The 26,526-nt window shown below is 41.4% G+C and overlaps 3 protein-coding genes across 3 annotated transcripts; all 3 read right to left on the bottom strand.

The window, feature by feature from the left end:
* Positions 1–435: 435 nt before the first annotated feature.
* Positions 436–10,180, bottom strand: jade1 (jade family PHD finger 1). The gene is given in 12 exon segments (XM_063908974.1): positions 436–1,953; positions 1,956–2,219; positions 2,438–2,555; positions 2,762–3,364; positions 3,898–4,014; positions 4,292–4,459; positions 4,770–4,981; positions 5,277–5,461; positions 6,387–6,544; positions 7,336–7,403; positions 8,242–8,324; positions 10,115–10,180. Coding segments are annotated over 12 exon segments (2,715 nt in total). The 5' UTR covers positions 10,132–10,180; the 3' UTR covers positions 436–1,231.
* Positions 10,181–10,739: 559 nt separating this feature from the next.
* Positions 10,740–16,000, bottom strand: asmt2 (acetylserotonin O-methyltransferase 2). The gene is given in 10 exon segments (XM_063908975.1): positions 10,740–12,229; positions 12,339–12,461; positions 12,637–12,774; positions 13,029–13,147; positions 13,236–13,257; positions 13,260–13,303; positions 13,502–13,631; positions 14,109–14,283; positions 15,502–15,589; positions 15,669–16,000. Coding segments are annotated over 9 exon segments (1,044 nt in total). The 5' UTR covers positions 15,583–15,589; positions 15,669–16,000; the 3' UTR covers positions 10,740–12,017.
* Positions 16,001–17,418: 1,418 nt separating this feature from the next.
* Positions 17,419–25,103, bottom strand: pgrmc2 (progesterone receptor membrane component 2). The gene is made up of 3 exons (XM_063908351.1): positions 24,615–25,103; positions 20,656–20,811; positions 17,419–19,002 (listed from the first exon to the last, which is right to left on the bottom strand). Exons 1-3 carry the CDS (start codon positions 24,958–24,960, stop codon positions 18,905–18,907), a joined length of 600 nt encoding a protein of 199 aa, XP_063764421.1. The 5' UTR covers positions 24,961–25,103; the 3' UTR covers positions 17,419–18,904.
* Positions 25,104–26,526: the final 1,423 nt, after the last annotated feature.

Below are 26,526 nucleotides of genomic sequence, written 5' to 3' on the forward strand. Positions count from 1 at the left end.
CTCATCAAAGTGTTTTTGGGGTACCTCTAAAGGCAAAGACCGGAAGAGATGAAGAAGCCGTGGCAACACATTCATTTGAATGATTTCTACTCTGTTACTCACATCCAGTGGGAGGAGGGTCCATCTAGAAACATCAGATTTGATCTCTTTATCAATGGGGCCGTAGTTGTTTTCAAAAGTTTTGACATATCTTTAGTAAGGTTTATTCCTAAGTATTTTATTTTGGGCGAGTCCCATTTAAAAGTATATTTCCTTTTAGTATCTGGATGGGGATTAGAGTTAAATGTGAGGGTTTTTTTCTGTTAGTAATTTTTCTGTTTATTTTAAACGTATAGACAACAATAGAAATTCCTGAAGACGTCTTTCCTCCTTAGAAAAAAATAAAGTCCTAAAACAAACACTAAGAAATAAGCATGAATCACACAGACCACAGGCTTCAGTCTCCCAGAGATTTTATTCCTCTTCAAGACAAAGACAAGTTTCACTTTGCATAACAGTAGTACAGCAGCGGCCGAGGGTACAAAACGCTTTCTGAATTTTTCAGTGTAAAAATAATCCTCTCATACCTCAACCCTGTGCCGTCCTCTCGTAGTGCAAACGCTTCAAATCAAAGTTAGGCACATGATGGACACGATACGATTCGCAGTTCAATTACACTTAAGTGCTGAAGACACGTCGACGTCATTCTGAAATTCCTTTTTCCCCCCCCCCTGTGGTTTCTCAGTTCATAATGTTCATAATCTGAAGAAATTACGACAGCTGGAGTTTCTAAGAGCGATAACCATCCAATGAAGCTTGATATAAAAAAAAAACAGATCTAAAAGAATCCTATTTCCCCGACGAGATCGAATCATCCGTCAGCTTTCTCCCACTAAGTTTAATACTAGGTCAAAAAAAACAAACCGCATTGCGAGCTTATGGTCCCGAGCAACATTTACGACGGCCCCCCCTCAGTGATGCTTTCGCCTGAAAATATCTGAGTGAGCGTTTAAGTGGCACATTGACATCTTTCTGCTTTTTAAAAGGAAAAAAACAATAGCTCAAAATAAAGTAAAGTATTTCCCAGATTTACATATGTTACAAATACAAAATAAATATCAGCTCTGTTTCTTAATCTAGGCATTTGTACGATTCATCGAGAAAAATAAAAGGGTATAAAGATCGCCATTTTCCTTTTCGTTTTTTACAAATAACAAGTGCAGCTTATTTATATCAAAGTGCCGCTCCGCCATCAGGAGGCCAGCACCCCCCGGCGGATGATGTCTGACCCGTAGCGCCGCCCGAGAGACGCCCCCTCCCTCAGCTGGTGGGAGTGGCACCTCTTCAGGCAGGGCTCCGTCTCTTCGTCGCTTGGTTTGGAGTCGGAGGCGTAGTCGTCGTTCTCCGTCCCCGAGCGGAGTCTCGTCCTGGGGTACGACGGCGTGTTGGTCAGCGGACTCAACAGCTCATCCCCCCCCTCCTCCTCCTCCTCCTCCTGCTGCTCCCTCGTGGGCTTCTCACTCCTCTTCGGGATCCTGAACTTCCCCCAGCTCCTCAGATGTCCGCCCACGTTTCGGCTGGATGTGTGCGAGCCATTTGCCGCAGCTCTCCTCATCCAGCCGTTCGTTTTGGGAGCAGCAGCGGAGAGCTTTGAGCTGGTTGATACATCCAGAGAGACGGGGTTCCTTCTGGTCATCCTTTCCTCCATGAAGTAGTCGTCGTTGTCCGAGTTCCTGATGTCCACCAGCCGGATGGACACAGTTTTTTCCAGGTGTTTTGACCCGAAGCGGTTCTTCCCCTGGCTCTCCGTCAGGTCGCTACTCCTCTTTCTTCTTCTCGTCTCGTCCTCATCTCGTTTCTGTCTGGACAGCGTCTCCTGCTCTAGCCTCGGGGCTTCCCTCCTGGGGCCTTTCCTGCTCTCAGTTTTGTGCAAAGAGACCTGAAAGACTTCTGGTTTCTGGAGCTTCGGAAGTAAAGCTGCTGATTTATCTCGAAGGTCTGGGGTTTTCCGGTCCTCGTGTCCTCGGCAGACTCTCTGACCCGGGAGCTTTTACTGTCCTTCGTCTCCAGAGGTTTACTCTTGTGGCAGTGCGGGGCGTCAGAGAGGCCTTTGCTGTCGGCACTTCTTCTTCTTTCCTGCTTGGAAGACCCTCGTTTGGTTTTCAGTTCAGGTTCGGAGCCTTGGGAGGATAACCAGTCGAGAGAGAAGAGCTTCTCCAAATCCTTCTCTGAGGGATCGCCTGCAACAGACACAAGGGATGAATGAAGTCAGTGCAATGGTTTTACTTTATCTCTTACTGACTTCTTTCCTAAGCCACCCCCCCTTTCCATTTCTTATGTAGCAGACTTTGTTAATGGGATTATCCAACTATTAAAACGGCGTGAATTACTGAGCTGGGACATATTATTGCTCTATGAAGTTGATCTGTGGAGTTCTAATAAAATATTGCGGACTCACCGTTGAGCAGCTCGTGGTCCAGCAGTCTCATCTGGTGCTGGAAGATATTCTCCTGGACTTTCCACAGCGAGCGCTTCATCTTCTCCCTCCGAGTCACCATGTAGGTGAGGTTACGCACCTGAGGAGAAACAGCAGCCGCTTCTTTAGACATGCACTTACATTAGAAACCTCCAAGACTGTAACAATAAGGCTTAAGGCGTATATGCTTCAAACGATCAAATACTAAATCAATATTATCTACAAAGAACTACACATTTTCTCTCTTCAGTCCCTCCCTCCGGTCCCTGAACTCCTCCTATCTCTGGCTCTGAGTTGTAGACCTACCCTCTCCAGGTCCTGCCGGAGGTGGGTGAAGAGCTGCAGGCGGCGCAGCAGCACCTCGTGTTCGCGGCGTGCCAGGCTCTCCTCCTCGTCCTTCTTGGGCGTGAGGAGCGGCTGGTTGAAGTTGGCTTTTCGCTTGAGTTTCCAGTACTGGAACAGGAAGTCCACCACCTCCGGCAGCAGCTTCATGTGAGCCGCTACCTCCTCCACCTCCACAAACTGGAAGAACTCCTCCTCCATTTCCTGCAGCTTCAGCTTGCGCAGACTGACCCTCTTCTCCTGCTGCCGGCTGCTGAGCTCCTCCAGGTGACTGGGCGCTCTGTGGAGGATCTGAGGAGCCACGTAGGAGGACGAAGAGGAGGAGGTGGTGTCTTCCTCCCCTCTCACCCGGCCTTTTCTCCTGCCCTTCTTGTCTCCGGCGCTTTCCTTCTCCCCCTCCCCCTCTGAATCTCGGTCCCTGGACTCGTCGCCCTCCAGCCCCGAGTGTTGGGGGCAGTAGGACTTGAACTTGACCTCATCGTCCTCTGTGAGGATGGTGTTCATCTCGATCCCGGCGTGGAGGCCGCACGTCACATGGAAGGCAGTCCGGCAGTTTTTGGCTGAGCACTACAGGGGCAGACCCAACAGTGTTTAACATTTAAAAAACACACAGATCATTTGACTCATTCAACGATAACCATACACTCATTCAATCTAAGCAAAATGCACAGAATAAATGGAGGAGCGTTGTGGTTAAACCGCTTCAGGGACCAAAATAAAAAACAACTGCATCCTCTGTCAGTGAAACGTTTTTCTATCTCTTTGACAAGTTTAGAAATAGTCTCTCGCTGTGATCGAGCCAGTCTTCCCGAGATGAAAGGATTTAGCAAAATTGCAAACTGTGTGCCTGGCGCAACCTGACTTCACATGCTCTTGCAAATACTGCTTAGAAGTTGCCAAAGATACATTTTCAGGACTGTCAGACTTATTCATCCATGCAATAGTGTCACAACCCATGCAAGATATTTTCCCTTTCATGGATAGATTGTTATCACTCAGCAAATTAAGGTACTAATTGGAATCTGGTGACGCTTTGCTCTTCACCTCTCATTTAATGTTTCTGCCTGGCAGGGTTGGAATATAAGCGCTGACTCTGATACCTGAATGCACGCTCCTGACTTCTCTTTGCAGATGCAGCAGATCAGAGCCCATCTGTTGCTGGGAATGTGCGACACGTTAGTGATCGGCTCCATCTTCTCTGGATTCCCAATGCTCACCTGCAAGGCACACATTACCTTTAATTTCTCTACTTGTTCAGGAGGAAAGGTCTACGATTTGGTATAAGTAACAGGAAACACAGCCTAATGGAAATATAAATACCAGCATCAAGTTAAATGTGTACGTTGATGAACATCTGGGATAATATTTCACAGATTAAGAACGTTTTCCCAGTAAAGCAGAAAAGGCTGTTATTGTCCTTTCAGATTATTGTGTGCGAGCTGGTATCCTCATGTAAAGGTAATTTAGCTCTGAAGATTCAGACTGCATGTTCACCTCTGGGATCCACAAGGCGCAGCTGACGTGGACCCACTTGGTGCCGCTCCTCGTCGGCTTCATGGCTCCGCCCTTCTTGGGGCACAGCTGGCACTTCGGCAGGATGCCGAGGGCGCAGATCCGGCACAGCCAGCTGCCCTGGGGCACTTTCTGGATGCCGTAACACGCCTGGTGAGAAACACAAACAGAGGGAGGGGGCTCAGCTGCCAGACCGCTAGTGGAAATCAATACAGTAGCCACAAACGAAGACACAGAATGTGTCTGTCAGTTGAAACCACAGCAACACCTGATCTGGAATGTAAGACGAGTCATTTTCACATGGCTTTTTAACCAAGTAATCTCAATCACACAAAAAAGGCTCTAAGCATTTAAGAGTCATCACAGGTTGTTTAAATTGTTTGTTATGCTGTGTTAAATGAGCAGCATTTCATTGTAGATGGAACTTTAGCTATCTAACGAGCCTGTGTGTTGCTCTGACCTGGTGAACACAGATGTTGCACTTGTCACAGAACACCATCTCGTTGTTGTCCTCCCCGTCCGGTGACCGGCAGACGTCACACACCACGTCCTCGTCGTACTCGATGCCCAGCCCCTCCTCCGTCTCCGTGGCGTGGGTCATGTTGTCGTGGCAGCAGCGCTCAAACTCCTCCATCAGCCGCTCCATGGTGATCTCGTCCAGCGGCGGCATGGCTGCAGAATTCAGGTGTAAAAGTTTAATTGTCACAAAGCATCTTTCTCTGTCGATACAAAACACCATTTGCCTCTTGAAAAGTTTCAATATTAATATTGTATTCTTACTTAAAGTATCGGATGCTTCTCTGTGGCTTCAGAAAAACATGTATATAATAAATAAGGTTAAAAAAAACTGTTGTTTTTAACTTAAAAGTCTTTCGGTGTTAACGGCAGACATTTTGGAGTCCACTCACTTTTCCCCACAGCAGCGACATGATGCAGATAACCAGCCTCAGTTGAAACATTTGCTCACCCATCTCTTCAAACTCCTGGTTGGCGGCCTGCAGCCAGGCCACGTCCTCCTCGTTCAGGTCGTAGCGACACATCCCCTCCGCCAGCGTCCGGATGTCCACGTAGCCCAGAGCCTCGGCGCCCGACGTCCGGATCAACTTCTTCGGTCTGACGAACATCACCTCCTTTCCTTTGTCCGCCAACACCCTGCAGCACATCACAGAAAGGAGACGTGTCAGTTTACTGTCCTGCATTTACAGTATGGTACTTTGAATGATCCATTCATTATCTAGACCCTCTTAAAATGTTTGTCTCTTCACCATATGGTGCTTAGAAGTTCCAATCAAGAGAGTTGTTTATGCCATTACATTATAGATCAAAGAGCAGAGGGGTCTGATATTAATCTTTGGGTGTTACGTTTCCCTCAGTGAGTCAGTCATGAATAACTTGGCCATCTGACAATAGTAGTGGTGGGAATCACCAGGGTCCCCACGATACGATACTATTGCGATACTTAAGCCACGATATGATAGTATTGCGATATGGCGCATTTCTGTATCGACTATTTCCCCCACCCCTAATAATCAGTAACATAAAGACAAAGAAACCAGCAGCAAAACAGAATAAATAACATGTTGTTGTTATTTATGTCAGCTCAGTATCAGCAGTCCCCACATCTGTACGCAAAGCCGCCTCTCACCCACTTGAACTAAACTGAGTACTCTGCAGCAGATACTGTACGTAGGTTGTTAGTATATCCACATTTTATGTAAATAATGTTCTATTTCTGAACGTATCTTCTGCGTGCAACTGTCTCTGTAAAAACAAGTTCTGAGAATGTCTGAAAAAATCGAAGTTCTCGAAAAAGAATTGAATATGAATAGTTTATATCATAAAATATCGAAACTTGGCGTCTGTGTATCAATACAATATCGCCACGCAAAGTATAGGGTGCAAAAATATCAGTTAAGAGGCTCCAGAGGCCAGATTAAACAACAGGTTTTTAACCACCTGTAAAACAAGCACCCGACTCCTCTAAAACAGGATGTCGATTCTCTTGCATTCCTACTCAAGGACAATACGGGATCAAACATGTGACTTTCTCGTCTCAAGGTCTTTATCTCTGTCCTACCTGGTGGTGGGCTGTGGGATGGACTGGGGGCTGACAGGAACCTGGACGCCCTTCTCCCACTCCTGCCTCCAAGGGTCTGCGAGGATGTAAAATTCCTCGGGGTTCAGCTGGTTCGAGTCATGCACCTTCATGGCTGTGATCAGGTCAGTCCTGAAAACCTGCAACAGAAAAGTAAAATCAAGAGTCAGTACGTTTTACTATAAGAACTAAAACCGTGAATTACGACAGCGTGTAGATGAAGACATGTTTGTTTTTGTTGTCAGAGGAACAAATGCAAAGATCCACAAGCCTTATAAAACTTCACAATGATAAAAGTATAAGTGCAGTGGGACACAGTTTCTCTTCAGTGATCATAAATCCACCTTTTGGATTACAGAAAAACTTCAGCATTTATTATTATTTTTTAAAACTAATCTGAAGAGGACTTGTTTAGTGTGGCAATAAACATGTAAACAACAAACGTAAGTACAACTGTTTTTCCAAAGCTAGATAAGATAATGTATATCAGTGTATGTGCAGGTTACAAAACGACCACGTTGTCAACACATAGCCAGACAGAAACCAGCCAATCAGGATCCTGCTGAGGCCTGAGTCATTGTTTTGTTTTAATTTGATTGGCTCTCGGTCAGAGGGTGTGTGCAGTGGCCTGCAGGGACCAAGTCCACAGGCTGTACAGGAGATAGCAGCAGCTGTTTTTCCGTCTGTACAACGCGGAGATTGCTTTAATGAATATGACAAATAAAGACTCCTTTAACAAGCATCTTTCCTGCTGGAAACGTTTTCCATCAATCACTAAAAGTGTATTATTGTAGTTTTTCTTATAAAGATGTAATAAAAAAAGACTGGACAAGAACATGACAGCAGAAGATTATTCGTGAACTTTGACCAATACCTACAACATGTTCACCAAGCTCTTATCATACATGAATAAGAGTTTAGACAGGCGTACCTCAGAGGGTTTTTGCCCATTCCCCCTTCTTGGCTGTGATGAATGCTGTGACCAGCAGGTGGAATTACCTGGAGGAGAAACACAACGGGTGTTAAAGGTGTCTGCTGTCTTCTTTGTTTGTTTCAGCTGCTCTAATGAACCTTACATAATCTAAAACCTATGGACTCTCCAGTCCTTAGAACTTACTATTCCTTAAATTTACTTGGAGCTTAGTATAAAATGTGTGACAGCAGAATTAATCTCAATAATTTTCACTACATGAACGTACAGGATTGTCCCATTAATGCATTTAACTATTTACCAAAGAAAACCCTGAGAGCTTTGGTGTTGTTTTAATACCAGGTGAAGCACTGGTTAGATTGGATAACAAGCAAACACAATTATTTGCTTACCCCCAATTTAATATACAATGAGGTAAAACCCAACACATCAAAGATACTTAGAGGAAGAAAAAACCACAAAAAGTGTTACAGAAGTTCTTCACTGAGGTCAGATTTGAGCCTTTCTGTCTGTCTGACCTGCCAGGATGTTTTCATAGCTGCAAGTGTCCCTAAACTGTCTCCATTCTTGCAGACTGTAAGCAATCTTTTTCGTTTCCTTAATCTCTGTCCAAAAGCTGCTTTTCTTTCCTTTTCTCTGCCTCAATTTCCTTCCTGAACATGAATAAACATTGACTCAAAAGCACAGTAACAAGATATGATGCATGTTGAGGAAAGGACTCTTGACAAAATGCACTTGACTTAGAAAAACATGACAGTTACACATGCTCTGAACGTGATAATTACTTGTGCAGCTTTGCACTTTCAGTACTGAAATTGAGGAAGGTGAAGGAGTTGTGCTCGACCTGATTCAGGCTATATTTAGACTTGGTATGAATGAGTCAGCAGAGTCAATATTTTTCCTTACTTCCATTGTCGGAGTCGTCACTGCTACTGGGATGTCTGATTCTCTTCATCATCGTCTGTCTGTGGAGCTCCGACATAGGGACACTGCAGACATACAAGTCAGAAGGTTAAGTTACTGTAAAAATTGATTTTAAAAACTGCAAAATGGCCCGCCGGGCACAACTGCAAAATATACAGCAATATCAATAAATATTTCTGGCAATTATATAAATAAGTCTGACTCAAACTGACATGATCTTGTGTTGACATAGACAATGTTTGGATTGGAGTTTTATAACTTCCTGTTGAAGCTTTTTGACTATATATTTACATTTTTACAACAAATAAAAGGTGACAGGAGCGAGAACAAATCTCAAAGTGCCAAACAATAGAAACAAACAAATAAAAAGCACTAGCTTAGACTCGTGCAGGCAACACCAAATGCTTCAATGATAACTTGCAAAAAGAACAATCAAGAAAATCTCTGCAGAGAAAAAAGGATATTTTATAAAAAGTTATGTTGGCACAAATTCAAAGAGCACTCTGTAACCACGTTTGAAAGTTTGTATTTTTGCATTAGTCCCCTGCATTACAATGTTTTCTGCATAAGTAAGATATTGTACACCCCCTAATGCTTTACATGTCTGCTTAGAGGCAGACATTGATGCTCGTTTAATAATCTAAAATTGCCCAGAGATGAACACAATTAACACAAAAACTTTTGCAGACAGTTAACAGATAAGAACTTAATCATAAATGAGTTTCCAGCATATTTAAAGGCACACAGCAGATACTATCAACACGATGAATCACTTTTACAGTTCTGAAAAAAGTGAATGTGCTGATTAAGGGATCAGTTTCATTTCAAGCAAAACAATCCCCCTGTCCTTTTTATGTCTAGAAATATTTACAAGCCATCTAAACTCTACTCTACTACCATATCTACATATGCAAACAAATCAATACGAAACAGTAAGATGGCTTGTCACTTTACGTTTCCTTGCTGATCTGACAGCACATAACCAGCCTTGAAGCTAAAGAAGTGTACATACCACAGCCACTGTTCAGCGATGACAACAAGAAGTAACCACATGCAGCACAGACAGAGAACTACGCCTTTTTTTTTTTACAGTGCAATGAGTTCTGCTTGAGGCGTGCAAACACATCTACGGGGCCTCTTAAAACTGCCGATCTTCATATCTTAGAGTCTGCTTCTGCCTGCCTGCACAAGGTTGATAAAGGTGCTTACCCCAATTTAGCAGGCTAGGCTAAAAGCAGGCTAGCATCGGTCTGAGCGACGCCCCTTCTTAAAGCAAGGATAACTGACTAGCAGCTAACTTAGCTAGCATGATTACAACATCTGTTTTTAACTGTTACCCCGGAAACACAGCAACCAAAGCAATGCATTATTGTGATTTTACGATAAGGTCGCAATTAACTTTAAATCAGACCACATAGCGCTGCATTTGTTTGAAATATCACTCAAAATGCTAGCCTATACCGTTAGCCAGAGCTAACAGCACCATGTTACGCAACATGAGGGCCCACCCACATAATGTGGAAATGTTGTTTTTGATACGAATGTTATTTTACGTCTGTTATCTTAAAATAAGCATTTCTTTTTAGAACTAGAAGCAGAACACGTTTAATTTGATGAGCGTTTACGCTTGAATATGAATGTTTTTCTACAGGCCTGGCCTGCACGTTAGATTTAGCTGACGTTTGCTGTTAGCATCACCGGCTAGCTTGTTAGCTTTAGGCTACACCTATGTAATGTATTTAGCATTAGCTGCTAACGCAACCGTTGGTATTTATGGAGCATCCCCTTGTTAAACAGTCCTCAATCAGCTATCTGTCAAACAGGTTAGGGCTCAATAATCAACTTAGACAACTACCTGACATGTGAAAACATGGACGCTGTTAATTAACTCACTAACTAAACATGTTGTTGTGCTATCTGTGTTGCTAGCCTTCAGGGCACAGAGTGGCAGTTTTTTATCCACTGGCTGGGGTTAATCTTTGGCGCCATTTTAAATGACGGTGTCGCGTTTTCCTAGCGGACTGCGACCATACTGGAAATATTAACTCGTTCAAAAAGCCGGTTAAGAACATTTCCGCACATATGCATTTCATGTAAACCTGCGTAGAGTTGAGAATAAAGTGGACGGTACATACAGAGCACGTCAGGCCGATGAAAGCCGGGGTTTTTGAGTTTGATGTGAAGCGCAGTTTTTAGCCGTGGGTTCCGCTTGACCCGCATTCCACATACACACAAACACACAGCGGCGGCCGGGAGGAGGTTACCCTTCCCTGCCTGTAGCTGCAGCTGAGAGCCACCAGAGGTCAGCAGAACCCCCCGAACCCTCTCCTGATGCAGGGAGAATATTCTATTATTTTTCCAATGCCACAATACAAACAACCCACGTTGCCCGGATGCGATTTTAGTTGTAAACAAACAAATCAGAATTCACAAATGAGATTTATTTTATTTTAAAAATCCCAAATTGTTCTCAATAAAGTGCAATTATTCTTAGCATGTTAAATGTTTAACTCAGCTGTACCATTGACAGTTTTTAGAAATGATACACTTTTATCTGTTAAAATAAGAATCAGCATTTGTTTTCTATTTTAGGTTTTCACGTAAGGAATTTACTTTGGTGTAAACTTGTTCAAACATAAACACTAAAAGAACAGTAGACTTTGAAAAAACACTATATATATATATGAAATAGAAAGTGTAAGATATATTGATATATATTAGTGTATATATATATACACAAAAGACACACACTATGCATGAATTTACATTTAATGTGAAGGATGCATGCTGTCAAAATGTGGAATGACCAGGACAGAAAACAAGTTTACAGGACTGTGTTAATCCAACAAGGAAAGTTTTTATATTTTGCTATCAAACATGTATTTAATATTGACACCATCCATAAAAAAAATCTGCTCCCTTACGTTGTATTATTATGTGAACCTATATGTATTTAAAGCTGAGGTGATATAAGAATCAAAATGTATAGGTATCGAGAAGTGATATTCTTTCTGAAACTACTTTACCCAACTAACATTTAGCTTTTAACACCAGTAGAGGAAAATGGTTGTAAACTGCGGGTTGTCCTTCTGATCTAATGCAGCCTGAGAGGGTACCTGAACTCATCACAGGGAGGAAGAAAGCCAGGAACACACAGTCACACACAAAATCACTACACACAGCTTTCCATCAGCACCAAAAATTCAGTGTTAAACCTTTTCACTGCTTTTTTAAAAAATGGGTTTTATGGTTGTTAGACCCTAAAAAAAACCGGCTACAATAGATTCTTAGATTCATTATAGAGATCCATGATATACAAATACTGACTATTCTTTCTTCTAATTCTTCCTAATGGATAATATAATCTTTAGAAAAGTTGTTTGGATTTTTGGGACAAAGCCAGGCTAGCCTTTTCCCTCTGTTTCCAGTCATTAATGCTAAGCTAAGGTAACAAGATACTGGCTGATTTTACTCTCAGCAGTATTTCCCAACTTATCCTTTGACCTGAATTGATTGACCGTTACGTAACGTTTCGACCTCATTCTGTTGCAAAAATCCAGCAGCAACCTCAACACAGAAAATGCTTGTATCACCTAGAAAAACAATAAAGCTGTCGCACAATATCAAGAAATAATCACTGACACCACATAAACTAGAGATCCATGTGCACTGATACTGGCAACATTAGGTTTTTTTCATAGCTTATATGTTAAAAAGTCTTTGAAAAGTTCAAGTTTAACTTTCTTTTCTGTCCCTGCTCATCTGGTGGCGAGGATGGTGTCGTAGCACTTCCCGGTCCGGCACACCTGCACGTTGTGGAAGCCGGTCTTCTCGAGGATGCGGGTGTACTCCGACGGCGGTCGCTCCCGGCCCTCCGTCTGCACCAGCATGTTGAGGGAGAAGATCTGAGCGGTGACCGGCCCCCGTCGGTTCTCAAACAGCAGGGCCTCCACCAGCAGGACGCCACCGCCTGCAGGGAGGACGAGCCCAAATAGGTTTTTGAACACAAGGATAATAAACTCAGAGAAGATTTCAAAGGTGAAATAATGAAAAACAGACTCTTTCACACTTGAACTCACCTGGTCTGCAGCTGTCGTGGATCTTCTTCAGCAGAGTGACGCACTTCTCTTCAGGCCAGTCATGAATTATCCTGGCCAGAACGTAGAGGTCAGCCGGAGGGATCTCATCGCTGAAGAAGTCTCCTGCATGAGCAACAGAAAGCATGAGACCACTACCTTCTGTTTTAGAAATATGTTTATTCAACTCTATTGACTTTTGGGATTCTGAAGCTTGAAAATAACTGGAATATATATTCACTTTTACTTTTCTAATAGTAAACTGTTGTTGTGTTGGATGAAAAGTCACACAGAACCTCACCACTTTGAAAGTCAACAGCGTCTTCCTCTTGAGAGAAATGCTTCTGCGCCGCCTCAACGACCTGCGGGAGGTCCAGCACCGTGACGGAGGAGGACGGCCATGCCTTCGCCATCTCACGGGCCAGAGCCCCGGTGCATCCTGGGAGTTATTCAGAGAGAATTGTGTCAGTGTGCAGTGGAGGAATCTAATACAAAACATTTACTCAAATACTGTATTTAAGTTCGGGTTTGGGTTATTCAAGGCGCTTTCAAGACAGATGTGTAATTCCATCATTTAGATTTAGCAAAAAACGACAGTAAGACCTATTGAAGGATGATGAATAATAAAAACACACACTTATAAATATATATAACAGTATATATGATGTGTATAAATAGAGTGTAATCTCTTACCTCCAAGATCTACAATCTTCTGAAAGCCGGAGAGGTTGAACGCCGTCACAATGTCGTGTCCGTCGAGCACCCACGAGGAGTTCATGAGACCCATGAACTTCAGCATCTCCTCCTCTGATCTGCGTTTGCCGAACAACAACACTCAAAATATAACATAGTGATGAAGTTACACATTTAGAAACCTGATGCAACAAAAGGAACACCGACCTGTACAAAGCTTTGAAGATATCTCTGATGGGAGGCCGAACGTCTTTTCATTCTGATTCTTCCCCTCTCTGCACAGGGAAATGAGTAAGTGATGTCACTATGTTACAGAAGTACACAAAAGAGTCCAATGGAGGTGTTTCAGGCAGGGGAGGGTTTGTGTGGGAGATGCATTTTGCAGACCATTTACATGCACAGAAACCTATACAACACACTACAGGAAAAGGAGAACCCCAAAAGACATAATAGGGCTCCTTTAATAATGAGACCTGACGGCGTCTGCCATGTTGTTCCACAGCGGGTAGATGGTCTGTGATTGGTACATGATCATGTCGTGGAGAGACTTCCCGCTTCCTTCGGCGAGGTAGAGATTAGCCACGTCGCTGCTGCTGTACAAAGCTGTTTAAACGAAACACATTCACACTTTAAATCAGGATGTCATCACTCCCCAACAGGGACTTCTACAGCAGCAACCGCAGTCATGCATGCAGAAATAAATGTTTTAGTGTCAGTTCACTGGAAACAGAACCAGTAGTCGGATAAAGGATGTGTTGAACATTTCAGTAGTTTTCAAGCTTATATTAAAAAAAACAACCCAGTTTGAGCTTCTCAAATGTGCAGATTTAACTCCTGTCTTTGTCACCTGGAGCAATAATTACACTTAATTAAATGTATTCAAGCATAATAACTGAATTCATACTAGTGCCATAATTATATATATTCTGTGCATTAATTAAATGTATATCAGTTCTTTAATCATATTCATACTTTAGTGCAATAACTGCATTTCATTTAGTGCAATAATTATAACTTATTGTGCTTGTTCCTCTTCTTCTTTCCTTCTCTCTTCCTCCTCCTCCTCCTCCTCCTCCTCACCTGTCCCGTCTTTGGTCTCCACCTCCAGGATCTCGATGCCCACCAGGGCGTCCAGCAGCCTCTCCATCCCGTCCTCGCTGCAGCTCAGCTCCTGAGCCACATGCTGAGCGCTGACGGGCTCCGGGGCCTTCAGGAGCAGGTCGAACACACCCAGCTCACAGGCCGAGAAAATCACCTGCAGCGACCAGCAAACACCATCACATCCTTCTGTGAGCATTGGGCAAAGTACAGCTGCTCATCCAGAACAGCTACTATAATGGAGCTTATGGCCAGTTTCCCGGAGTTCAGTTTCAAAAGGAAGCTCTGCCCTTTTAAAGAGGACACATTACACTCAACTCCAGGTTCATATTTGTGTGTGACATGTCTCCATGCTTTAATGTTCAGAAAGCTCGTTATTGTTCTCATACTGCCTGTGCTGCAGCACCTCTTTCAACCTCTGTCTGAAACCAGAGCCCAGCCTGCTCTGATTGGTAAACTGGCCGGCTCTGTTGTGATTGGTCAAGCACTTAGAGATGTCCCGCCCCTTAGCCTATCAAGTACAATGTGTTGGAGCGCTAGCCAATGGAAGTGCGATTGTTTCATAGTGATGTAATTATGTCACATACAAAACTCCCTCTAGAAGAAACTGTGTTAGCTTTGCAGACCATTTAGAAGCACAAGAACCTATACACTCTGCCAGGAGAACGCAATTTATTATTCCCTTAGCCCCGCTTTCTCCTTCCTCTTAAAAAGTGATTCACAAGTGATTAATTCACATTAATGCACGGCCAATAAGCGTCTAATGAGCTGCAAGGCACTCGTTATCTTAGAGAGTTTATCCTCTCCTGACATGTTTTGAAAAACACATTTTACACTGTCAAACAGTTTGGCCTGGATTCTTCTCAGCGCTGCCTGCAAAGAGATATTGTATCTCAATGGGTGCTTTTAGTTTAAAATACAGATATATAAATATAAAAATCTGCCAAATAATCACCAGATTAGAGCCGAGACAATGAGTCAGATTCCAAACATATATAAATAAGGATATTAATCTTTAAATTATAGAACATTTACTTTAATTATTCCTAAAAATACCAAGAAAATGCAGTTTCCAACTAATTTGGATATTTTCTTTACTGTTTTTTAAGTGTTTTATGATAATAGACTACATTTCCTCAGGTTTAAGCAGCCTTTAAGTGAACTCATTTAAAATGTTGATAAGTGGTTCATTATGTATGAGTCAATCTAACATTATTTAGAAGATTTCTTTATGACACAAGACGAAATATCGTGTGATTTTTAAGACAAAACAATCAGTACTAATAGCACAATTGATTAGAAGCAACCCCTTTTACAATATTGCGAACTTCATGTTAATTAAATGAGTGAATCAATTAGAAGTTAAACATGTTACCTTTGAGACCCTGAATCCGTTGAAATACTCCAGAAGTTTGAAGGGGTAATCCAGCTCACTCTGGGACAGATGCTCTGCCATTATTATTCTGCAGAAACAAATAAAAACAGGATATTTCATTAAAGCTGGAATTCATACAACTTTCATGTGCATGCATGCAGACAAACCTCGCCTTCTTTAGGATGCTGTTGCCTGGAGAGCTACCAGTATGATCCGGGTCTTTGAGGGGACGACGGATGCTTTTTTTGGGAGGGATTTTTCTTGTTTTTTCGCCCAAAAACAGCCAAGATGTCGGAGATGCGTTCAGGAGCTTCTGTCCGTCGGTGGAAGATCTGAAATGGTCGACAGTTAGCGGGAAAAATACATCCTTGCTCCGGATCTCTAAGTGATCCTCTTTGGCTTATCGCTGCAGTGATGGCCGATAAGAAACACTTACGATTAGTTTCACACACACACACACAGACACACACGCGCGCACACGCACGCACGCACGCACACACACACACACACACACACACACACACACACATTCATACACAAATCAGTGTGTGTGATGCAGTTCCTGGATCACCCGGGTGCCAGATGGGGGCGCTGTTGAGCTGTGTTGTTGATGACTAGGTTTTTCTTTTCACTCTTTGGTGACCCCACAAGAGTCTCTCTGTACCTTAATGTCTATAATCCATGCTAAATAAACACACCAAAATAATGGGGGAAATAAAATATATATATTAATTCAATTGAATACACTACAACTATATACAGTTATAATAATAATAAAAACAAAATGTTTTGATTGTTTTTTATTCAGAAATCCCAAAAACAATAATTACAAAAATATTTATAATTAAATATATATTAAATAAATATAAGAATATTAAGAAAGATATATGTAATTCTGCTTTGATACGCCCATGTTAAATAAAATACAAATATTTAATATAATACATAACCTTCCATGATATAATATTTTGATTAAAAAATGAAGATGTTATTCTTTGTCAAAGATAAATAAGAACATAATGTGTCAGATATTATAACGCAGTAATATATGGTACATATGATTTTAGTAATTACCCTTATCAGTTTCCTTAGAATCCTTTATTTTTTTACTTAGAATTGCACTTTTTTCCTGAATATTTTAAGCTATATATGAATTTCCCTATTTGTTTAAATCATATTAAGTTATTCATGGGTTTATATATGCCCTGCATGTCTAAATATAACCATTAATTCCTGTCTTCATTCTTGTTAACTCCTTTATTCATTTGTTTTTGTATAACTATATAAATGTCCCTGCTAAATACAAAAATATGCCAAAGCAATGCACACTCAGTGCCAAAGTACTGAGTGTGCATTGCCAAAGAGTCTGATGAGCACCTTTCATTTTTGATTCTCCTTTGAAGTATCATATTCAAAAATGCAGTATTCACTTTAACCAATAGTACTTTTATTGGAAGAACCATCTAAAAACAGCCCATATTTTCAGACGTCTTGCTTTGAAACAATTCAGAAACTAAAATGTTTCTCTAAACTCCTACTTTTTCTTTCCCTCTCAGCTATGTTTGCTTTTGGTGTTTCCTGAACATCTGGTTTCAATAACTGAGAGGTTTGCCATGCAGAGCTCTGCCCGCTGAACAGTTTGTTCCCAAAAGTTTTTCACATATTCACTGAAGATATGCAGGAAAAGCCCTCACTGTAACTCAGTTCCACAACACTCAGAGGTACTGTAACTAACAGGGATTAATGAATTGTGATAATTGGTGTGCTGATGAGACTAATGCATCATTATCTCGTACAGTATTAAACTTTAAAGCACCTTTCAGTTTTCCCTGCAGGCCATTAGCGTAAACCATAAAGCATTTTCCCGTTAGTGATCAAATCATGCCGCCTCCAAGAGCAAATCAAATTCCAGACATCTTCAATTATTAACCAAATCGATTTATTATGCATGAACAAATCCCTTCCTGCCTCTGTCACGCAGACACGCACACACACACACACACACACACTCACACCCAACATTTAAATACATGACGTGGTGGGAAACTCGGCATAGCTCACTTTGTTGTTGCACATGCTTTAATAAAATGATAGATATATTTACAGGATAACCAACGTCTCTGAACAAAATTTTGCAAGAACAGCTCCCGGTCCCGCCCTTTGCAACACTCCTTTTTTATTTTTTGGGTGGAGGGTGAGGGGGGGAGGGGGGAAATCACCCACATTTTAAAAAGAGCCAAAAAAAGAAGAAGAAACGAACCATGGGGGGTTTGGCCAGTACGACATAGCATTATACATATCTGGAGTTCATCGACTACATAAATATGGCAGTAACACTGAGCAATTCATACGGTTTATTTACAGAGTTTGTGAAGTGGGGAGATTTTTACAGTCTGTGTGTGTGGGACGACTGACAGAACGTATGCCTTCTTCTTTTAAAGTCTGGGGGGGGGGGAAAAACTGACGCCTCCATCCCTCCGCTCGCCTCCTCTGTTGAACGGTCAGGACTGACACAACAAACAAAATAAGGCACAATTAATACTTGGACCATTTTCAGGGGGAATCTACAGACTTGCAGCCGGCTTGTGAGGCATGTAAACAATTGAGTGGATTGATTAGGACTGCCTTTACCACCTTCCCTTTGTATTCCCGATCAGTGATTCAGTCCGTCTCGTGTGATTCAAAACAGGATTCATATGGCAAAGACCTTTTAGACGCCCCCCCCCCCTACATCCCCATCCAAAAAAGAGAAACTCCCTCCCTCCCTCCCTCCCTTCCCTATATGCTACTCAACAAATACAATCACATGGTGACAAACAAAGAAAACTAGTAGTGCATACACTACAAACACAACAGGAAAATGCGACGCCTCGCTGATTTCCGCAGCGCTGCCCTCTCGACAAGGAGGGGAAATTATCCGAACAAACAAAAATAAAGATGATTGATAAGCTGTCCGAAAGCTGAAGCAGTTTCAGTTGTGACTAAAGATAAAAAGAGAGGAATCTGCTCCCCCGTCCCGATGATGATCCTCCACGTGTTTCTCTACCTCCACGATGACCCCTCCACCTCTTGGAGAAATGACTAAAATATTTTTCGAATACATCTACTTGCACAACCCCTCTTTCCTCTCTCTCCCCCCCCCTCCCCCTCGTCCCAGACTTTTTTTTTTTTTTTTTTAAAAGAGCCCTCATTGAAGGATTTCAATCGTTGGTGGTCATCTCCGCAGGATGGAGAGGGAGGGAGGTCCCTCCAGAACAGCCGGACAGATCAAGGATGTGAAGAGGTTTTTTTTGGGGGGGGGTGAGAGAGGAGAGAGGAGTGGCAGGTAGATGGGGGGGGGGGGGGGGGGAGCGGTCTGTCGCAGCTGTTTGGGGTCTCGCAGCTTTGGTCGTTGTGATGGAGCTCAGTCGTGCTTCAGGTGGTCCTTGATGTCCTCCTCGTCCGTGTACTCCGACGGCTCGTCTCCCGGCTTCAGCAACCTCCCGACATAGTCATATTTTTCTGGAAGATATGGATAGAATATTGGGTTAAAATCGGGGAATCGTCAGAGGTATTCACTTTCCAAACACCTGGTTCTATCGTTCAGAGAGAGGTTTTCTGTGGCGCAGTCTGCACCTTTAAACATTTTGTTCTTGACTTCTTTTCACTCTCCACCAAACATATGCAGACAAAACATTATCTTAATAAAAATCAGTTCAACCGTGGCGATAGTGAAAAAAAAGTCAGGATTTAAGCATTCATGTCTCCTCAAATATTGAAGGTAGAGATTAAATCTTGCGTTTGAATCGGTCAGTTAAATGCATTCAAGAGCGGCATTTTGCTCTGCATGTGAACGGGCTCTCCTCTATAAAGTCCCCATTTTTTGGATGAGATTAAGACGGGCTAGGAAGGGGAATTTAGGGAATAAATATCAGAAGATATAGCAGCAAGTTCAGCTGGGAAATGTATTGATATCAAGCCAGTAATGGATATGTACCAGTACATGTCGAACCATTTATAACTTTAGAAATGTGGAGATGGTTTTCGTGGTCTTACAAAGTAAATGTATTCAATAACAATAACCGAACCATTGATTCAAGAAAAGAAAATATTACACACTTAGTTCTAAAGCGACCAAGGATATTCAGTTAATCAAAAATCAATCCATCGTTTATTAAAACAGAGGCCTTTTCATCGTCTTATTGACACGCCATGGCCTAATGTCTGTCCTGAACATCAGGGAGAACTCTTAGTGGTAAAAAGCACACACAGTAATTTAGTGACTCCTTACATGATTTAATTTGAAACTTTTCAGGGACGCCAACAACTAAAGCTGCCCCGTACAGCTTAACTGTTATCTGCTTCTCCTAGAGGCGAGTGTCCAGAGACTTATTTGAGTAATCAGAGGCCCAACATGTTTCAGTCCCAAATTAGACACGAAGGAACCAAAAAGAAAAGGAGCTTTGAGGTTATCCACGAATGAGGGAGGTTTTTAAATCAGACTATAATAGCATCTAAAACTGTTACATAAAACCACCAGCAGATTTGACACGTTGATATATTAAAGCATCTGAATAGTCCTTTTGTTTCCTTTCAGTTTTAGTGTTTCCCGTTTCAACTGTTCTTTCGCAGAGGATATTTTTAGTCTTGGTTTATTGCATGTTTTTCCAGCTTCCTCCAAAGTTTGTTTTAATAATGCATCCAAACGTGCAGAAAATCCACAGGTTTCATGTTTATAAATTAGAATATGTTGTGGTTTTCTTATCCTTATATGATAGTAAACTCAATAAGGGATTCGAAAGGCTAAAGATTCAGTTAATTATATTAAACGTCAGAAAAATGAAGACAAATTCCCTTTAAAAACAGACTTTCATATTTGTTCTCTTTTTTTGGATGCATGGGGAATCTGCAAACATAACATCTATTGATCTCAAGAAGCAGAAGAACATTTCTGACTTTAATGTAAAGCTAAATATATTTCATCTCTGTGTATGAAGCGTCATTAAAATGTGGAAGTTGGCTAGAAGCTTTAAATGTAACAACACATTGTCCCACTGTCATACAAAATATAAACCCAAAGCTCAAAGGCACAAAGTGGAAGCATCTGTGATATCTGAGCCGAATCAAAATCTGAGCAGCGTTTTCCCGGGTGGAAACACGATGAAACAAGCGTACCCATGAACTGCATCTCCCACTCCCTCACGCTCTCCATCTGAACGGCGTTGAGGTCGGACAAGTCGTCGTACTCGTCCCTCAGGGCGTCTTTCTCCAGGCAGAAGGTGGCCAGGCCCCTCGAAGCATCCCGGCCCGCGAAAATGCCATAAGGACCATCTGAGGAAGAAACAGAGACGTCAGGATGAATAAGAAATTAAGAATCAGGACTGAGACTTTCAGGATGAACAAGTCAGTTTCCTTCCTGGTTTGTATTTTGTAAAAGATTAGGGATAATCCAAATCAGATTTGGGATTTGGCTGTTATAAATATGAAAACTAGACTATTTGTGAGATTTAGTTGAGCAAGATTTTCAGCGTTGCACCTCTGTGACTAACTCAGACCTTCGTCATGCGACTGCTGCTGCTTCACATTAAAGCCTTCAGGAGGGCCAGTAGGTAAAGCACTTGAATGCGTCGCAGAAACAGCGAGGTCACATTAACAAAAACACCTCTGGCCGCACACAAATCACACATGCTTCTCTTTTCTGAAACCTGTCGAGGGCGACGAAGCCGAAGTTCTGGTTTATTGTGATGTTGTTGTCAGAGCTGGAAGAGTATTGATGTGGAAAATATGTGAAATGTGAAATTGTGGCATTCTGCAAAGAGCCTTAAAAGGGTCTAAAAGAGCGCATTCAAAAAGTGTTGATTTACAGTCCAGGAATCTATTCAAACTGAAACTAGGATAATTGACAAAGCAAACACTCACTGGCTGCAGCCGCTCATGTTTAATCATGTGTTACTTTTCGATCGCTGCCTTTTAGTCTGATAAAACGTCATAATCAGGTAATATGATTACAGGTATGATACATGATCCAGTTCAATATAATACAAGACAGAAATAAGAAAAGGAATCTCCAAACAAAGAGTTTTAAAACAGCATTTATTTTGCTATGAAGCATTCCCTTAACTAGTCAACTAGTTGGGTATACTAACCCCTAACCCTGTTGGGTAACTTCCAGTTCCAGTTAAAATGTCTTCATGAAGTTAAAATGGCAGTGTTGTTTTAAAAGAGAAGACTGTGTTAAAATGATGTTTCATGCTCAGAACTTTCAGAAGCTCTTGAAAAAAAAGCACTCGTGTTATTTATCCTCTTTGAAACATTTCTCCAACAACGCCCCGGGCCTTTCCGCTGGTTCTCTCGGTCATACAATCTCTGGTTTTCCTGGAGAAGAACATCATCTGACCAGCATGTGAGAACCCTGCAGACCCTCAGGTTCTCTATATTTAAAATTGTGCAACAGAAAGAAGAAAAATAACTCAGTCCATACTGCCTCCACGGCGCCTTATCACCTTGAAGATTAGATGTGCTACTACCTTGCATAAACCAAACAAGCATTTGACTGATAAACTGCACGCCTCAGTAACACTACATCAACAGAAACTCATATTCGTTGCTTTCTATTATTGGAATTACATTCTTTTTTTGCCCTGACTCACAACAAAATAAAGAATTACTGAATCAGATCTGAGCCAAAAATAAAGTCAACACTTTAAGTGTCTCAGCTGTAATGAGAGCTCCAGCTGGACTTGTCTCTAACCGGCTGTGCAGCGCTGCGGCTGTAACATATATATATATACGTTGGAGCGGCTTATCTAATCTGAGCAGCAAAAGCTAGGAAACTTTTACTTTCTAGAAGCTGGATCCCACTTTCACTTCTTTTAGAAAGTGGACAAAAGTTTCACTTTCTAAAAGAAGAAATGTTTGATTCACTACTAAACTAGTCAGACATTACTTTCCCGTCAACGCTGACATATGGGTTGATAAACTACAGGTCCCAGAAGGAAGTCCACTGTGAAAAACACTGATTAAACAATAAAAGTGCAGGAAATAACACACACTTTCACGCCACTAATCAAGGGAATAATTGACAAAGTAATGAAAAACAAAAAGAGTTAATTGGAGCTTAACTAAAATAACCACCTTAGTGAATCATTTCTAAACTTTTGTGTATTACTGCTCAGTCATTAACATGTTTTAAACTATGTTTTTATCCTTATTTTTAAGTAAAACATCTAACAGCGGGGTTAGTTCAGAAGCCAGTTTTGGTTTGTGTACTCTCAGGCACAATGTTCAACCTGTTTCTTAAATGCTAACTGTCTTTTTATAAACATGTGTATGTGGAAAACTGTAAAAATGTTAAAGTCATGAACTTGGATCTTTCTAGTTGAGCCAAACATAAATCTTAGAAATGAAGGCTTGAGAAAATGATGGATATTTTGTGTCACATAACGAACTTTGATCGGCTGCCAACGAGTCATAAATTACTTTTCTCTAAACTCTGACAAATGTATTTATCAACTAGCGGTCCCAGCATGAAGCCCACTGTGAAGAACAGCCACTAAACGATTTAAAACATGGCCAGTCAACTCCAGTGTGTCTCTACTGTAAATCTGTGTCATTACTGGAGAAATGCAGGCCTACTTGGCTCAGTGTTGCTGGTGTCGAATACCAGATGTGACACATAATGCAGGAATGTTGTTTGAAGAATTAGTTTATTACAGAGTCGCGTTTGAGAAAATGTTGAGTAGCAGGTTACATAAAGATGTATGGGAGGTAGAGCTTGCTTCTTCAAAGTGCAGGGATGTTTTAGCTCTTCAAAAAACATCTTCCAATGGGCAACTATTACTTTACTTTCACTTATTCATTCAAACTAACCTCTAAATAAGCTGATATTATAATGTATGATAATGTAAAGGGCACATTTGGCTGCAAGGCGAGCGATTTTACTTTTAATCTGCAAGTGCATTTTCTTTATAACACCTAATACTTTTACTTAGGCATAGTTTTGAATCAGAATCAGGAACAGGTTTATGCAAAGTAGATTTACACATAGAAGAATTTGCCTTGTTGTATATGGTGCATACATGAACACAGTTAAAGAAGAGACAAAGAAAGAAAAACAACAAAAACAGGATTTCTTTAAAACCATTAAACGTTACGATATAGAACAATGATGTACATGAAATGGAACTTGTATCGTAGCATTAGTATCTGGACTAAAGTTAACAGATGGTAATATTTCCACCACTGAAAGTTCCCAGTATAGATGCAGGTGAGTCCCATCAGTGTAAACAAGCAGCAGCCCAGACACCCAGACAGAGCATGTCTGTGGCAGGAAGCTAACAGGCCAGCGTTAGCAGCAGGCTAGCTTGTGTAAAGCTCGAACTTTATCCTAAGAGTTAAACATGTTGAGTGTTTTCAAATATAAAGTTAGGAGGTTTTGAGCATCCTCATAATAGTCACGACCCGTGCTAAATAAAAACAGCATTTCTTACACCTATCATCCCATTCAATGGAACTGTGTTAGCTGTGATTTGGCCCTTCATAGTGTTTATTTGTCAGACTACAGATTGTATCTTACACGGTCAACTTTTATATGTTGTACTTTTTATTAATGTTATATTTCCCATTTTGAGATATTTATATATATTATTATTTTTTCTACCCTTTCTATTTTTCAAATGATGTGAAATGCCTTTGTTTTAACACATGCTGTAACGAAAACAATTCCCAATTTGGGATCAATAAAGTATATCTAATCTTTATTTGATCTTATAACATAGACAAAGCCAAAATCAGCTTCGCTACATAACCACAGCCATGCTAACACATAGCATCCCATACAATAACACAGACAAAAAGAGCTAAGTTAGCTTACTACAGCCATGCTTACACATAGCATCCTATTCAATAACATGCACAAAAAGAGCTAAGTTAGCTAACCACAGCCGTGCTAAAACCTTGCATCCCATTCAATATCACAGACGAGGCGAATAGAAGCTAAGCTAACGAACCACAGCCGTTAGCGCCCAAATTGTGTTGTCCGGGACAACTCTCCAAGAACGGGGGACGTGTCATCTCTAAACTCACGCGGATGTCAGTTGGTTGTTTTCCCGCACTTCTCCCTTCATTTTACTCACCTTTCCCGTAAAACTTTTTCCCGCTGGTCACATCGAAGATCTTCATGTTGACAGCCATGAGGATGCGGGGGTTCTGGAGCCCGTCGTACTCCCGCAGCTGCTCCAGACTGAAGTCCCGTCTCCTCATCTTGGGCAGAGCCGAGGCCTCGTCGCCCTGGGCCGCGGACACGATGAGCCGCCTGCCCCACCGCCGGTACGCCGCTAGACACAACGCCACCACCAGAACCACAACACTGAGATTCAACAACATCGCACTGAGGCCGAACCCGTCGGTCGACTCTTCCGCTGCCCCCTGCCCGCCGCTGGTGTCCACTGGTCCGCTGGAAGTGTCTCCATCGTCCGCCATACTGCACGGTTAGCGCCTACCCGCCCCTGGACAGATGCTGCGTTCACGTCCTGTCGGGGAATAGCACGAACCACTAGTTGAGCGAGCGTTGTGACATTGTGTTCTTTGGTGCAACGCAGAGCTCTGTGTGTGTGTTGGTGCAAGCTAACGATTACTTTCATTATCAATTCTACTATTCTTCTGATTGTTTGTCTTGTTCTATTTAGATCAATTAATTAATCATTGTGTCAACAGACTGTCAGCAAATAGCAAAAATATGTCAATAACTACTTTCCAAAAGTCAAAGTGACATTTTACGTCACCATGAGTCCAAAATCCAGATCACCAAGTACTTTTTAATATCATAGCTGTGTAAGAAAACCAAAAAATGTATCCTGTAAGCTGTAACATCTTTATTTTAAGGTACATAACTTAAACAACCAATGAATTATGGATTTTATGTTGCAAATGTTATTTCTGATAAAAAAGAGAAATTGTTATAGTCACACTTATAATTTAGTTATGTTATTAAGCTTACGAAACACGTGTTTAATACAGTAGTTTCTGATGCGTGTTGCAGACCAACCAACAAACTGTTAATTACATTTTTAGTATTTAATGTTATTGTTTTCATATATTTTTATTATCAATTCGTTTTATTATCTCCGTCTTGGTACTGAATTTGGTGTGCATGTGTCTTGTCTTGGTTATGTATTTCTTTCTTGCTTACCACTTGCACCTTTGTTTTATCACTTTTGTATTCACCAAATGTGATTGTTCTCCATTTGTTCTATTATGAAAACAAAAAAAAAGATTTGTGAGTGGTGCAAGAAATACAAAAAACTGTAATTCATTTTATTCAACTGCATTAAGACAGACCAAAACGAAAGTCCACTTCAGATCCACGTCTTCAACAGAGTTTAGGTTTACGAGGAACACTTGAAGGCAGCAAGACACACGCCTACCTCTGACTGTCCTGTTGATGTTTTTGTTCCTCCACCGGGACCCGTAGTCAAAGAACAACTTGTAATAATAATATAAAATAACACAATACTTTAAATATGTTATCTTCTTAAACATCTTAGAATATATAATTCAGTGCTTTTAAATGTGACTTACATTTTCAGGCCAGAATTTGCGATTCTTATCCAATAAATGCAGTTTCCTTTAAAACATACATATTTTGCTTATTGTTAAATCATTTGTTGTCGTTAGTTTTTTAGGCCAAAAACCTAACTCCATTTCCCTAGTGTTGTCCCTTTTTTTCAGCGTTTATCTGAATACTACTGGCACACTATGTAAATACTTTTTTCCCAAAACTTTTGTTTACTCTCGAGTTGAAAACGGGTCAAAATGCACTGCATGAAAACTAATGTTCCTTTTTGATTTACAGTCGATTAAGATCAGACAGTTTGTTTTTTATTTAAAGATGGCAAAATACACCCTCAAGCATTGTCGGGAACAAAAACCTGCTAATCAGGCTTGATGACTTTCCCAAAGTCAAACCAGAACATAATAAAGGTGAGCTCAGAGAGACAAATGTGCAGTGCGCTAACAGACAGGACAGATCACACGAACACAGGTTCA

The sequence above is a fragment of the Eleginops maclovinus genome, chromosome 19, assembly GCF_036324505.1.
Source record: "Eleginops maclovinus isolate JMC-PN-2008 ecotype Puerto Natales chromosome 19, JC_Emac_rtc_rv5, whole genome shotgun sequence".
NCBI classification, from domain to species: Eukaryota; Metazoa; Chordata; class Actinopteri; order Perciformes; family Eleginopidae; genus Eleginops; species Eleginops maclovinus.

Coding starts and splice junctions, on each gene's coding strand:
- pgrmc2 (XM_063908351.1), bottom strand. CDS start 24,960: ATGGCGGACGATGGAGACACTTCCAGCGGACCAGTGGACACCAGCGGC. Junction 20,812..24,614: donor GAAAAAGTTTTACGGGAAAG/GTGAGTAAAATG, acceptor TTTCTTCCTCAG/ATGGTCCTTATGGCATTTTC. Junction 19,003..20,655: donor GTGGGAGATGCAGTTCATGG/GTACGCTTGTTT, acceptor CATATCTTCCAG/AAAAATATGACTATGTCGGG.